The following is a 14,416-nucleotide window of genomic DNA, read 5'->3' as shown; positions in this document are numbered from 1 at the left end:
ATAATGTGCCTCTAGTTTCATTTTCGGTTTTAAAGCACATACATGAAGTTCTGAGTGAGAGGTGAGTCGGGAAGACTCACAGAACAAAAACAAACAAATCCAGGGCAGTGTTTTGTTTTTAAAATTAATCTGATTGGTTCGGAGGAGTTTTAGACACACAGTAATGACAGCTTAGACCACCGTGAGAAAGCTCCCAGTATGATGGTTATAAGGAAACAGGCAACCAGGAAGTGTGGAGATCACAGCAGAATTACAGCTACTTCAAAGCAAAAACGAACAACGAGGACATGAAACCAGTACTGCAGTAAGGTAAAGGAAGCCATTTAGCTAAAAAAAAATTCCTTTAGTAACCCTTTAAGGAAAATATTGCAAAGCTTTCATGAATTGGGTGCATGGTGTTGGAGGACCATACCATCAGAAAAGTTTGGCAAATGCATGGTAATGACAACATGCATTGTGCTTTTGTGAATTGAAACTACTGGCTTAGTGAATGATTCATCAAATTTGACCTAAGCACATATCTGTAGTGCTTTCTTATCTCTCTTCAAAGCACAAAGTCTGATGCCTTTCTGCTGCTCCATTCTCCGGTTATGAGCATGATAACTTCTGACAAGTTCTCTGACAACCGAGATAAAACCAGCATGAAATGTGTCGAGGTGGGTGCTATAAATAGATTAGCAGAGAGCTGGTCTATTCACAGCACAGCTCTGCACAGTCCTTTCTTTGCCTATGCGTAGTGGGGGTGTGTGCGCGCCTTTCCTCCAATCAGCTGTCACACAGTGTATGCCAAGAATCCATGCCCAGCGTTGAACAGGAAGAAAAAAAATATGACACTATGTGCACTTTCTAAATTATATATATATATATATATATACATATATATATATATATATATACACATATACATATATATATATATATATATATATATATATATATATATATATACACACATACACATACACATATATATATATATATATATATATATATATATATATATATATATATACACACATATACATACATATATATATATATATATATACATATACATACATATTATATATATATATACATACACACACACACACACACACACATATATATATGATATATAGAGATATAGATGTGTGTGTGTGTGTGTGTGAGGGTTTACATCCACTTTAAGGTTTAAACAAAATGTTTCCCTCATGCATTACAACGAAGATTTAAAAACTATCAATAAAGATTCACATACCTGTCAGGTTAGCATAGTCAATCCTCTGCTTCATTTTGGCTTCCTCAACAAGATAGGCAGCATTTTGAGTGAGTAGAAGTTGTCTTCTCCGGGGCTTGTATCCCTTTCTGTCATACTTCACTACAGGCACTGCATACTTAAGAAAAAAAAGTCGTCTTAGTTAGTTCAGTATCACTGAGCCATATGTCCACAGATTAAACATGCCAACAATTTAACTCTTGAAACTTAATATACTAAACACATCTGGAAAAGTACACTTCTTTAAAAAAGCGACAGTCAATTAAATTTACAGCACATGGATGAAAATAGAGGACCTTAGGGCTGGTGTTAAAGCTTTGTTAATTGATCCAATAGCACTCTATGTCCATTGTCCTACCATAAATTTAAACAGCATAAAAGAATATAAGAATTAAAACTATAGAAACAAAAGGCTATTTTTAAATTAAAGTGGTCAGCTGCATCCTACAGGCATGGCTCACCTCTTAAGCCATTCATAATTTGATCGATATTCAGGCGAGTCAGCAGGGACCGGACAAATTTTGATGCATGTATGGGCAGGCTGGTTGTACACAAGTCAATCTATGATTGACTTGTGTACAACCAGCCTGGCTGGTTTATCCTGAACGATCAGTGTCGTCAGCTATAGCCATTAACACCGATTGATATTTTTATAATTGACAGGTATTTATGTTCATTGTATTACAACGGCAGGGAAGGTGCCCCGTTGTGAAAATACAATACCACAGTGGGAAGTATTCCCCCATTCACCTTGAATGTGTCCGCTGGTTGAATGAAAAAACAATGATCTGGACTACCTTACACTTCCTCTGCAACCAAGACTGTGTTGCTTTCTCTTCTGTAGGTAAATCAATATAGCATTCACACAATGCAGGAGTAAGCACAAGCATAATCAGGAAAAACACATTTATAAGTCCTTGTATGTGTATATATAATATGTACAACCAGCCTGTTTTTTTCACCAACAATAAATCCTGCTGGCTATAGCTGGCAACACGAATCATTGGTGTTCTGCCAGCAGGGAAGGTTCTCTGCGGGCATAACATAATAGTGCTGCGGGAGGGATTCCGCCATCAACACTGAACACTGTTGAAGAGTGGTTGAAAGAGAGAAGATTGCATAATGTATGGCCTGCTTTAGTGAAGCTTTTACCGCCGCCCCTTATGCTTCTGCACAAACACTAAATGAGCACCATTTAGGAATGTAACTTAAGGTGACCTTACATTAGCAGAATTTTGCTCAAAGATCCTTGTTTTGAAAATGTCTTTCAATGTTCTAATCATTATAGGGGTCAAATCTTAATTGATCGCAGTGATGACAGGATTCGAAGGATCAGGATGGAATTTTTTTCTTGAATACATTTTTATCAGTGAATGTTGTTTTCATATGGGAAAGTCCAATCGTTCCAAAAGCAAATGTTAAAGAAAAAACATTAGGTACTTTTTAACAAGTCAACTGTACCGTTCAAAATATTCATATGATCGTTTGTTCTGAAAATCTACAAGGGTATACTCAAAGAATTGTAAGAATAAAAATATACCGTTAATGTCTGGCTTTCCAATTGCTGAAGAATTTTAGTGTTGATCTCATCACTTCCTGGAAAGGAAAAACAGGTTGTAGTAAATAAAAACATTTCTAGAACACAATAGAAAGATCTTGATCAGAAATTTACTTGGGCATGTGAACTTTCGGCTAAATAGCAGCATTACACAGACTGGCATTTAACCACTTAAGGACCCGCTCATGTACATATACATCCTTTTTTTAAAGATGGATATCTCGGTAACGGCAGCAGCTGCTGCCACAACCGAGATATCTAGCTTTACTGTGAGCGGTCCTGTAAACGATAACGTGGTCTCCCTTGTAATAGGAATCAGTGTGATAGGTCCTCTTTATGGAGAGATGTGGGGTCAATAAGACCCCACATCTCTCCTCCAGGCTTACAAGCATGAAATCGGTGGAAAAAAAAATCACCGATCACATGCAGACAGCCGCGATTGCGGCTTTGTTTACTTCCGGGTACCTCCTCCAACGGTCATAGAGATGACTGTGACCGTCTGGTCACCAGTCATCTCTATGGTTCTGCAACGAGCGCCGGCTGATTCGCTCTCCTGCCCCCCGATGGCTTGGGAGAGCCCGGAGAAGCACCAGATGGCGGCGGGAGGGGGCGTCCCCTCCCGCTGCCTATAAGAACGATCAAGCGGCGGAACCGCTGATTTGATCGTTCTTATGGTGCAGAGAATCGGCGGCTGAAGACGGCGGTATCTGAATGATGCCTGTAGCTGCAGGCATCATTCAGATATCACCGCTCAAATTGGAGGACGTCCTCGGTGGTAAAGAGGTTAGGAGCAATATTTTCTAAATGTCATTTTTTTTTTTTTTAATTTTGCATTTAAAGGGGTTGTAAAGGTTCGTTTTTTATTTTCTAAATAGGTTACTTTAAGCTAGTGCATTGTTGGTTCACTTACCTTTTCCTTCAATTTCCCTTCTAAATGTTTTTTTTTCTTTGTTTTCTTTGTCCGAATTTCGCACTTCCTGTTCTTCCTCAGTAAGCGGTTCTAAATAACTTTCCACTGCTGGGATGATGGTGGAAAGCTTACTGAGGAGAAACAGGAAGTGAGAAATTCAAACAAAGAAAAAAAACATTTAGAAGGGAAATCGAAAGAAAAGGTAAGTAAACCAACAATGCACTAGCTTAAAAGGAACCAAATTTAGAAAATAAAAGACGAACCTTTACAACCCCTTTAAGTCTAAATATTAGATGAGGTCTTTTTGACCCCAGATCTCATATTTAAGAGGACCTGTCATGCTTTTTTCTATTACAAGGGATGTTTACTTGCCTTGTAATAGGAATAAAAGTGATCCATTTATTTTTTTTCAGTGTAAAAAATAATTAAATAAATAAAAATAAATAAGAAAACCCCCAAAAAATGTTTTAAGGGCGCTTGTAAGACCGCTGCGAAAATACGGTGTGACAAAGAGTATTGCAATGACCGCCATTTTATTCTCTAGGGTGTTAAAAAAATATATATACAATGTTTGGGAGTTTTAAGTAATTTTCTAGCAAAAAAAATGTTTTAGTCTTTTATACGCCAAATCTGAAAAACACCCAAGGTTCTTAAGTGGTTAAAGAGTCAACAAAGAAAAGTATATAGGTAACAAGTGGCCGTATATGAACAGAAGTAGCCATAAAAGAGTTTCCAACAGCGACCACATTATAATCGTCTGATCATACCGATATCAAATTTCCAATTGGATGCCAACGCAACAAACCATTTTCTTTTTACTCCAGTTCATATAAGTATTTTTAGAATTATGCATTTTAAAACTCTAATTTTACCACTCTAAAAAATGCAAAGATTAACAAGACAGACATCCCTGACAGTGAAGCTTAAGCCGGCCATTGATGGATCGACATTTCAATCCATCTATGGGCAGGATTGGTTGTTCTGGAGTCCATCGATTGACTTCAGTACAATCAACCTCTAGTTTTTTTCGCTCAAACACTGCCAGTAGCTTATAGCCACCAGAAGCGATCATTATATTCTGCCGGTGGGGAATACTCCCCGTGCTCCCTGCCAGCTGAACACAATAGCATTGCGGGAGAGATTTCCCCCATCAACACAGTCCGAATCAAGCAGATTTCTCTCTTTCAACCAGTACTTAAAAGAAAGAAAATTGCTTAATATATCACCTGCTTTAAAAAGCAGTTTGCGTTTCTCCCTATGATATGCAAGAAAAAGTTCAGACGTGGAAGAGGGGTTTGCTTTTGACTTTGAATTCTTTATCTGCACACATAAATCACTCACCAAGTCGTGTGTTTATAAAAAGCCGCGGAACACTCTGTGGATAATTGTCTTTTTTGTCCTTGAATATTTCACTGGCAACAACTTTCTGTTCCAACTGGATAGGATAGGAATAATAGTCAATATAGTGCAAACTATGAGCATCAGAATAAAAAGAAAGAAAATTGTTTGCTGAAAAATATGAGGCCAAGAAAACAAAACACGAGCTGAATAAAGGTAAACTAAAACTCTGCACTTGCAAATGACAGAACAGAAATATGTACCTCACTGAACTGCAAAATAAACAGAACATAATAGCAGTGGGTGGTAGGGAATGCTTCGATTTATCCTAGACTTTTTTTTTGTGACCAGTTCGGCATGGTGCTTTTCTGTATTTCATTGATTTTTACATGAACACAGACACGGAATAACTGCAGTTTAAAGTGGCGGTTCACCCTAAAACAATTATATAACATTACATCCAGCATACTAACGACATGTAGAGTATGCTGGTATTTTTTTTTTTTTGCCGTACATACCGTTTAATTGCTATTTTCCCCCCGGCTTCCGGGTTCTGATTCCCGCGGGACTGGGTGTTCCTATTGAGAGCTTAGATGATTGACGTCTGGTGAAAAACTTCCCATGGCGCATAAAGCGCGTCACCAGTTTTCCAAAAATAGCCGACCTGCGAGTCGGCTCTATATGGCGCCTGTGCAGTCAGCTCTACACGGCGGGCGCAGGCGCCGTATAGCGCCGACTAGCAGGTCGGCTATTTACGGAAAACTGGTGACGCGCTTTATGCGCCATGGGAAGTTTTCCACCAGACGTCAATCATCTAAGCTCTCAATAGGAACGCCCAGTCCCGCGGGAATCAGAACCCAGAAGACGGGGGAGGGGAAATAGCAATTAAACGGTATGTACGGCAAAAAATAAGTAAAAATACCAGCATACTGTACATGTCGTTAGTATGCTGGATGTAATGTTATATAATTGTTTTAGGGTGAACCTCCACTAAGGATTCAAGAAATACAGTAATGCTGGACTTGACAAGTAACTAGACATGTATAAAAATTAACACGTGAAAGTGAATTAATAGTGCATGTGAATGATCCATAAACATATAAAGAAAGTTGAAAAGAAAATAAAGTCATATAAAAGTGTCCATAAATCACACCAATCTTCAAGTGATTAAGCAGCGATTCCTCAATGAATGGTATCTTTGTTGAAGAAATCTTGATACAAACTTTCCACCACACCTCATGTGCTTGTGAATCCACTCCCAAAAGGAAAAAACTCACCAAAACAATATGCCTCACATTCACATGTTCGGCACAATAGCTTGATAACCCACACAGGTTGATAAACAATTCCAACGGTGATCACAAATCAATCAAATCCACATGAAAAAATAAAATGCTTCCAATGGTGAAGTATGTAAAACCAATTTATTAAAAAGTGCTCACAAATCCTCACTCATTGTACTCGCATGTTATAAAATTCACACAGACACTTCAATCAAAAAAGTTCTCTAATGAAGGAGACTTGCAGTAAGAGGTTAGGTTATTGTGGTCACAGAACACCCAGCAGATCTCACCCTCCACTTGCTCGCTCACTTCCCCAGCCAGTACAGCTACCTCCCTCGGCGGTGATAGTACGTATAGGGATCACAAAAATTTGCCGTGCAGGCCCCGCCCAGACATGTTTTGTCAGTATAGACTTTCATTGAAAATTCAAGTTAGACTTACCAGTAACTTGTTTTCCAAAAGTCTTTCAGGACAGCACCTTGAGAGATAGTGACTCCACCCACAACCACAGGAAACACCTTCTTCCTCCAGATCTTTAAAAGGGAGGTACCTTCCTAGCATACATCAGTTGTTTTAGAGAAACCTCCGGCTGGAACACAAACACATACGTTAGTCACAGCATAGCATATTAAAACACTAGGGCAGGTCGTTGCTGTCCTGAAAGACTTCTGGAAAACAAGTTACCGGTAAGTCTAACTTGAATTTTCCCAAGGCGTCTTTCAGGACAGCACCTTGAGAGAATAACAGAGACTTACCACCTTAGGGCGGGACAACAGCCTGTAGGACCTTTCTGCCGAATGCCTGGTCATCGGCAGATGTGAGGTTCAATCTGTAATGCCGCACAAACGTATGGTAGCTTGACCACGTTGCTGCTTTGCAAATCTGCTCAGGGGTGGCACCAGCTCGCTCTGTCCATGTGGTCGCAAGTGCTCTAGTTGAATGAGCACAGATTCCTACTGGGGGCACGATGTCTGCATGAGAGTAGGCCTCCCGAAAAGACAACTTTAACCATCTGGCCAAGGTAACTTTTGAAGCTTGGCAACCTTTCTTGTTGCCTCCAAAAAGAACAAATTATGAATCTGATCGTCTGAAATCCTTTGTTTTTCCAAGTAGCATAACAAAGTCCTTCTTACATCTAACAAATGAAAAAAAAGTTTTTCTTCCCTGAGGGATTCGCACAGAAGGTAGGAAGCACAATATCCTGGGAGCGATTCCCTGATGACACTACCTTAGGCAAAAATTTGGGATCTGTTCTCAGAACAATTCTATCTGAAAATAAAGATAAATAAGGTTCCCTTATTGACAGGGCATGTAATTCACTGAGCCTGCGCGCTGACGCGATAGCGACCAGGAACAACGTTTTTAAAGTAAGATCTCTAAGAGATGCATCTTTTAAAGGTTCAAATGGTAGAACTACCAAGAGATTGCATTTGGGGAAACCTTTGAACCGGTCTAGACCTAGTAAGGGCTTTGAAGAACCTAGCCACTAGCGGTTCTGAGGCCACGGATCTTTCCAGAAACACTGACAAGGCAGATACTTGTACCTTCAAAGTACTGATTGCCAGACCCTTATCTGCTCCGTCTTGCAAAAACTCTAAAATGAACCTAAGATCGTTTCTGTCTTGACCAGACAAGTATACACCAAGAAGTATACACCTTCCACACTTTTGTGTATATAGCCCTCGTTACTTTCTTCCTACTTTCTAGTAGTGTAGAAACTAAACGGTCTGAAAAACCCTTTTTCTTTAAAAGTTGCCTTTCAGAAACCAGGCTGCAAGGGAGAGACTGGACACATCTGGATGAGTCACAGGACCCTGTATTAACAGATTCTGCCTGAGAGGTAGATGCCAACATGGCTTGTTCGCCATTCCCAGGACCGTCGAGAACCAAGCTCTCTTGGGACAGTAAGGGGTGATCAAGATGACCGGTACCTTCTCCCTCTGGATTTTCCTTCGTACTAGAGGGATTAACTGGAACGGGGGGGGGGGGGGGGGGGGGGGGGACGCGAAGCACAGGCAAAACCTGTCTATTCCTAGGTACCCATCCAGTCCCACTCAGGGAAAATAATTGAGGTACTTGAGAATTTTATTTGAGGCAAACAGATCTACATCTGGCCGACCCCACTTGTTGGAAACTGCCACAAAGACCTCCGGGTTCAGAGACCACTCTGACTCCCATACCTGATGTCTGCTCAGGTAATCCACCACCCTGTTCAGGGACCCCTTTAGATGTATAGCTGAAAGGGACCGAAAGTTCTTTTCTGCCCACAGAAGAATCTTTGCAGCAAGAATCTGCAGGGGTCTGCTTCTTGTGCACCCCTACCTGTTTAGGTATGCCACTGCTGTGGCGTTGTCCATTAGCACCTGAACATGGTGATTTTGAAGATCCGGGGGCGAACTTTACTAGAGCTAATGCAATCGCCTTTAGCTACCTCCAGTTTGACAATCATAAGTTTTATTGAAGCTTTATACAAAAACAGGTAATAAAACAAATGCAATAAGGAATCATACATCCATGACTAAACTGTTGTCATAATGTTTAAAATATAGACAAAAATACATAGCCAGGTGAATGAGCAGATGTTACAAGAGGCATACATATGCTTTAGTAATATTATATAAAAAGGTCTTGGGTAAGGAAAAAAGAAAATAATAGGGTATAGGGGGTGGGGGTAGGTAGGGAGGGGGTAGGGGTGTAGCGTAAGGAGCCTAACGGTTTAAATAAAAGTTATATAGTACCAATTTATTTCAGGGAATATATTATATAGGATATCTCAACATCAGATAGGTGAAGTTAAAAAAATAAATACTCGTCCAGTTTAAGCCATCGGGTTTGGCAGGTGACATGTTATGCATTAAGTAGTTGGAATTCAGGGGAGTAGGAGAATAAAATCCACGGTTGCCATGTTTCATTGAAATTTGTACTATTCTCTCTTTTCATGGCAGCAATTTCCTCCATTTTGTAAATGAGATTTACCCTGTCCAACTAATCCCTGATTTTGGGTACACGTGTGGTCTTCCAGTGGAGGGGAATAAGTGTTTTAGCGGCTAGCTCCCTCCAGTTTGAGGACCATCTTGACTCTTCTTTCATCCAAGACCCTTGGATGAAATTTTTTCCTACGTGGGCTCCCCATCCCCACGCACTGGCGTCTGTAGTCAGTCTCTTTTCTACTGGAAAGGACCACTCCAGACCTCTTGAAAGGACCTCGTGATTTCTCCACCAATAAAGTGACCTCTTCACTCGTGAGGGAATTTTTATCAGTGTCCAGGGATCTGAGATTGTGATCCCACGACCTCAGGAGAAAGGCTTGTAGGCACCAAATGTAGTCTTGCCCATTGAATGGATGGCATCGTTGAAGTCAGGACTCCTAATGCCGACATTATCTGCCTTATTGTTATAGGCTGGTTAGACTTTAGCCGCAACACGGCCTCCTGAACTTTGTCCTTTTTCTCCTGTGGAAGAAACATTTTTTGGCTCACCGAATCGACTTGGTAACCCAAGAAACGAATCTCCAGAGATTGAACTAGGGATGATTTTTGTAAAATTCTAAATCCAGCCCAGAGTTTCCAGGTGGTTCTGCGCCCTAGATAGGTTGTCTAGTAAGTCTTCTTTCGATGGGGCGAAGAATAATAAGTCGTCTAGGTAGGGTATAACTGCCACCTCCTGTAGATGAAGCGGGGCTAGGGCTTCCGCCATCACCTTGGTAAAAATTTAAGGCGAGGATGACAGCCCGAATGGAAGGGCCCTGTATTGCAGATGAACTACTCCCTCCATCTTTACTGCTACCTCTGTGACTGAGGGGAGATTGGGATATGCAGATATGCGTCCCTCAAATCTTTTGACGCCAAATAACAGTCTGGCGTCAATAGATTCCTTACCGAAAAGATTGAATCCATCTTGAACTTTCTGTATTTGACAGATTTGTTTAGAGGCTTCAGGTTTAGGATCATACTGAATTTTCCTGTAGGTTTCTTTATCAGGAAAATGTGTGAATAGAACCCCAGTTGCTGTTCCTCTGGAGGTACTTGTACCACCACACCCTGTTGCATCAGCTCTTTTAAAGAGGATTTCATTGCCAGGGATTTTCCTGGATCTTTTGGGGTGTTTGTTATCAAAAACCTGCTTGGAGGTGTCCCCGAGAACCATATGACATACGGTAATCCTGGGCAAGAGTGGTCAGGATGTACTGATTGGACGTTACCACTGACCACTGCGGAAGGAACTTTTGCAGTATTCCGCCTACCCGCAAGTCTGAGTCATTGGGATTTCTCGGCTTGCGAAGGAGGATGGAAAAGGATTCCACCTTTCTCTTTTCTCCTGCCTCCTTGGGGTTTGTTGTCTTTCTTGAGCCTTTTGATATATCCTGTCCGGTCTAGGATATTTTCTAGAGGCCCAAAAAGAAGGTCCCCCGAAAAAGGAATCCTGCAAAGTTTATTTTTTGAAGCTGCATCACCCGGCCAGGTCTTTAACCACAATGCTCTTCTTGCAGTGTTAGTCAAGGCTGCGAACCTTGCCGACATCTTGATTGCTTCAGCTGAAGCGTCTGCTATGTAAGCAACTGCAGAGGATAGAGTGGAAAAATAATCTAAAATTTCCTGTTTAGGTGGGTCCACCACTATATGGGCTTTCAGCCGATTATTCCAAAATTCTAAGTTTCTAGCTACACACGTTGTGGCCATAGCGGTTTTAAATTATTCATAATAGATTGCCAAGATCTTTTTAATAAGAGATCCATGCGTTTGTCCATCGGGTCTTTTAGGACCCCAATGTCTTCAAAAGACAGATCAGTGGACCTGGAGACCTGAGAGAAGGCCGCATCCAGTTTGGGGACTTTATTCCACACTGCAGAGGGATCTTCTTCAAAAGGGAAACGCCTTTTGTGGGTTTTTTGGTTATAGCGTCAGAAATGACCGTAAATGTCCGACCCTTGGGTTCATTTAGACCCACATGTAAACTCAACTCCTTTTTCTCCTCACTTAGGCCCAACGTGACATGAATGGCCCTAAGTAAGCCATCTACCTCCTCTAGGGAGAATTTAAACCTGAAAGGAGAAGCTGCCAACTCCTCTCCCGAGTCCTCTGAATCCTCACCAAGAGGCATCTGGGACTGTCCTTCCCTGGTGATAGGTTCTTCAGCCAAAAGTTCTACCGCTGGTATGGTCACCGACCCCTGGGAGAACTGTGAAGTGGAGGCCTGAGAGTCAGCTGGGTTAACTAAAGAGTCACGAAAAGTTTGAATCGTGGCAAGTAGTTCCTTCTTTACAGAGGCCATCAACTCTTCACGTACAGAGGCTGATTCCTCCTGAACTAAAGATGATATGCAGGTACTGCATAATGCTTTCTTCCAATTCTCTCCCATCTTTGTCCTACACGAAGGACATTTCTTTTTTGGGTCAAAGCTCTTGACATGGAGAGAAGAAAAAAAGGGGGAGAAAACAGGGGAATTCTTAGTGAGACCTGGTCTCCATAGGTGAACCCCCCTCACAGGTGCACAAGGAAAGGAAAGTGAACTTCCAGTGCCCAGTCAGGCCCCTTGCCACTAGGGGGGATAGTAAAAAAAAGAGAGACCGGAACAATACAGGTAAAAGAAAAGGCAGACTTTACCGCTGCCTCCTACCTGAACCTTGCTGGTGCCTGTGCCTGTCCCCACCGCCATAATCTCTGCGTCCTCCATTAGCAGTGTACAGCGCTCAAACACCGCTTCCACGACTCCCTTAGTGCGACTACACCGGACTGGAAACGGAAGTAGGCTCCAGCCTCGGTCCTGCCTCTTCCCCCAGTGTCGCGCTGGAAACTACGCTGCGCTAACCCGGGGATCTGTTCTGGCCACGGCAAAATGTCGGCGCCACTAGATCTCAGCGATTTTTGGCTCTCCCCTAACACTGAAGGAGGAAGAGGAGCCCAGCACCACCGCCGATCGGATTGGCCGGGAGGACCGTCCTTCTGGGCGGAGGAAAAAAGTAAGAGGGAAGCCCTTCTTTCAGGAACACCTGAGAGGTACTGACTTCCCCCCCACCGAAGATGTTCCCTCCAGCCAGAGAAAACACAATAACTGAGGTATGCTAGGGAGGTACCTCCCTTTAAAGATCTGGAGAAAGAAGGTGTTTCCTGTAGTTGTGGGTGGAGTCACCATCTCTCAAGGTGCTGTCCTGAAAGGCGCCTTGGGAAAAAGTCTATATTGACGAAACATGTCTGGGCAAGGCCTGCACGGCAGATTTTTGTGATCCCTATATGTACCATCACCGCTGAGGGAGGTAGCTGTTCCAGCTGGGGAAGTGAGCGAGCAAGTGGAGGGTGAGATCTGCTGGATGTTCTGTGTCCGCCATGACCGCAATAAACTAACCTCTTACTGCAAGTCTCCTTCATTAGAGAACTTTTTTAATTGAAGTGTCTGTGTGAATTTTATAACATGTGAGTACAATAAGTGAGGATTTGTGAGCACTTTTCAATAAATTGGTTTTACATACTTCACCAATGTAAGCGTTTTATTTATTTTTTTCCATGTGGATTTGATTGATTTGTGATCACCGTTGGAATTGTCTATCAACCCGGATGGGTTATCAAGCTATTGTGCCGAACATGTGAATGTGAGGCATATTGTTTTGGTGAGTTTTTTTCCTTTGGGAGTGGATTCACAAGCACATGAGGTGTGGTGGAAAGTTTGTATCAAGATTTCTTCAAGAAAGATACCATTCATCGATCAATCACTGCTTAATCACTTGAAGATTGGTGTGATTTATGGACACTTTTATATGAATTTCTTTTCTTTTCTTTATATGTTTATGGATCATTCACATGCACTTCTAATTCACTTTCACTTGTTAATTTTTAATGTGCTAATTTGTATGTGTTTATTTATGTTATTTTAATATAATCACTTTAATAGTACTGTTTTATGAAACAGAGCGCTACTATTTTTTTCACTAAAGATTCACTGTATACATTTCTATTTAAGTAGCAGCTGTAGGTAATCAAGTTTATCCTGTGCGCAGTGGTGGTTTAGAAAGTTACTAGGGGGCGTTAATTAGCTTTGTTTACCAGCGATTATTCAAGGAACTAGACATGGTAAGCATTTGCCAGAACTATTTGTCTTTCATAAAAACTACAAATATATACAGCAGCGTTTTATTGTCAACATTTTGATGAAGCTCAGTTCATCTTCCTTAAAGAGTCCCGAGAAAGATGGACAGAGCTTTATCTAAATTTTGACAAAAACAAAACAAAAACAAACACCCCTCTGTTTTGAGCCATCTCATTTGCAAGACCCGCGAGTGCCAAAACTATACATTACTGTTCATTAGGAAATCAATCTGCCACTGCTCAGAAACCCTGGCAACTTTAGAAGGAACCGAAGGGTTACATTAAACCCTGGTTGAGAAAGGCTGGTCCAAAGACTGCACATTACAGTTTTTGCGGTAAAGGAAAATGTGCAAACATTTGAATACATGCCAGAGTTTACAAAATGTCACACTCTTAAAGTGGATGTAAACCCTCACATATATACCCAGGGAAGTCTCAGATGACACACATATAAAAACAAATCCCCATACATAAGTTTTACTTCCCCATACATCTCCTCGATAAACCCCTTCAGATTGTGTTAAAAATCTTCATTAACAGCAGAGAAGAGGCTGCAGTTACAATGTGTGAGAGCTGATTGGAGCAAATGGGACCCCCCACCCCTTTCACATAGGCAGAGGAACAAACATGCAGACACAAGTATTTAGCTCAGCTTATCTCATGTGTCTGTAAAGTTCTCATACTGATAAGAGTAAGGAAGCACCAGAGAGAAACAACACTTAGAGCTTTGTAGAGAGACAAGTAAACACTACAGATATATGCGATTTGCTCAAATTACATGACTGGGGTTTACAACAACTTTAAACCAGATTAAAAAAAACAGTTAACTTAAAGATGGAAAAAAAACATTCTTGAGACTTTTGGTGGAGATAAAAATACTCTTAGTACTTTAACCAATGTTACCTGTTGCTTCCATTCAGGGTTAATTCTGCGGCAATACTTCCACACCATGTTGTTCATGCACATTTCCCTCAGGAGCTCAGAGGCCTA

At 41.3% G+C, this 14,416-nt stretch overlaps 1 protein-coding gene across 5 annotated transcripts in view; it reads right to left on the bottom strand.

The window, feature by feature from the left end:
* MYO1C (myosin IC) overlaps positions 1-14,416 on the bottom strand; it is a 248,027-nt gene that overhangs the window by 20,177 nt on the left and 213,434 nt on the right. For all 5 annotated transcript variants that reach the window (XM_040338393.1, XM_040338396.1, XM_040338394.1 and 2 more), the window contains exons 25-28: positions 14,330-14,413; positions 5,068-5,161; positions 2,799-2,854; positions 1,241-1,376 (exon numbers count right to left, since the gene is read on the bottom strand). In XM_040338393.1, the coding sequence (XP_040194327.1) occupies positions 1,241-1,376; positions 2,799-2,854; positions 5,068-5,161; positions 14,330-14,413 (370 nt within the window). The remainder of the gene's footprint in view (positions 1-1,240; positions 1,377-2,798; positions 2,855-5,067; positions 5,162-14,329; positions 14,414-14,416) is intronic.

This window comes from Rana temporaria, chromosome 2 (genome assembly GCF_905171775.1).
Source record: "Rana temporaria chromosome 2, aRanTem1.1, whole genome shotgun sequence".
In the NCBI taxonomy this organism is placed as follows: domain Eukaryota; kingdom Metazoa; phylum Chordata; class Amphibia; order Anura; family Ranidae; genus Rana; species Rana temporaria.
This window is presented reverse-complemented; position numbering and strand designations above follow the sequence as displayed.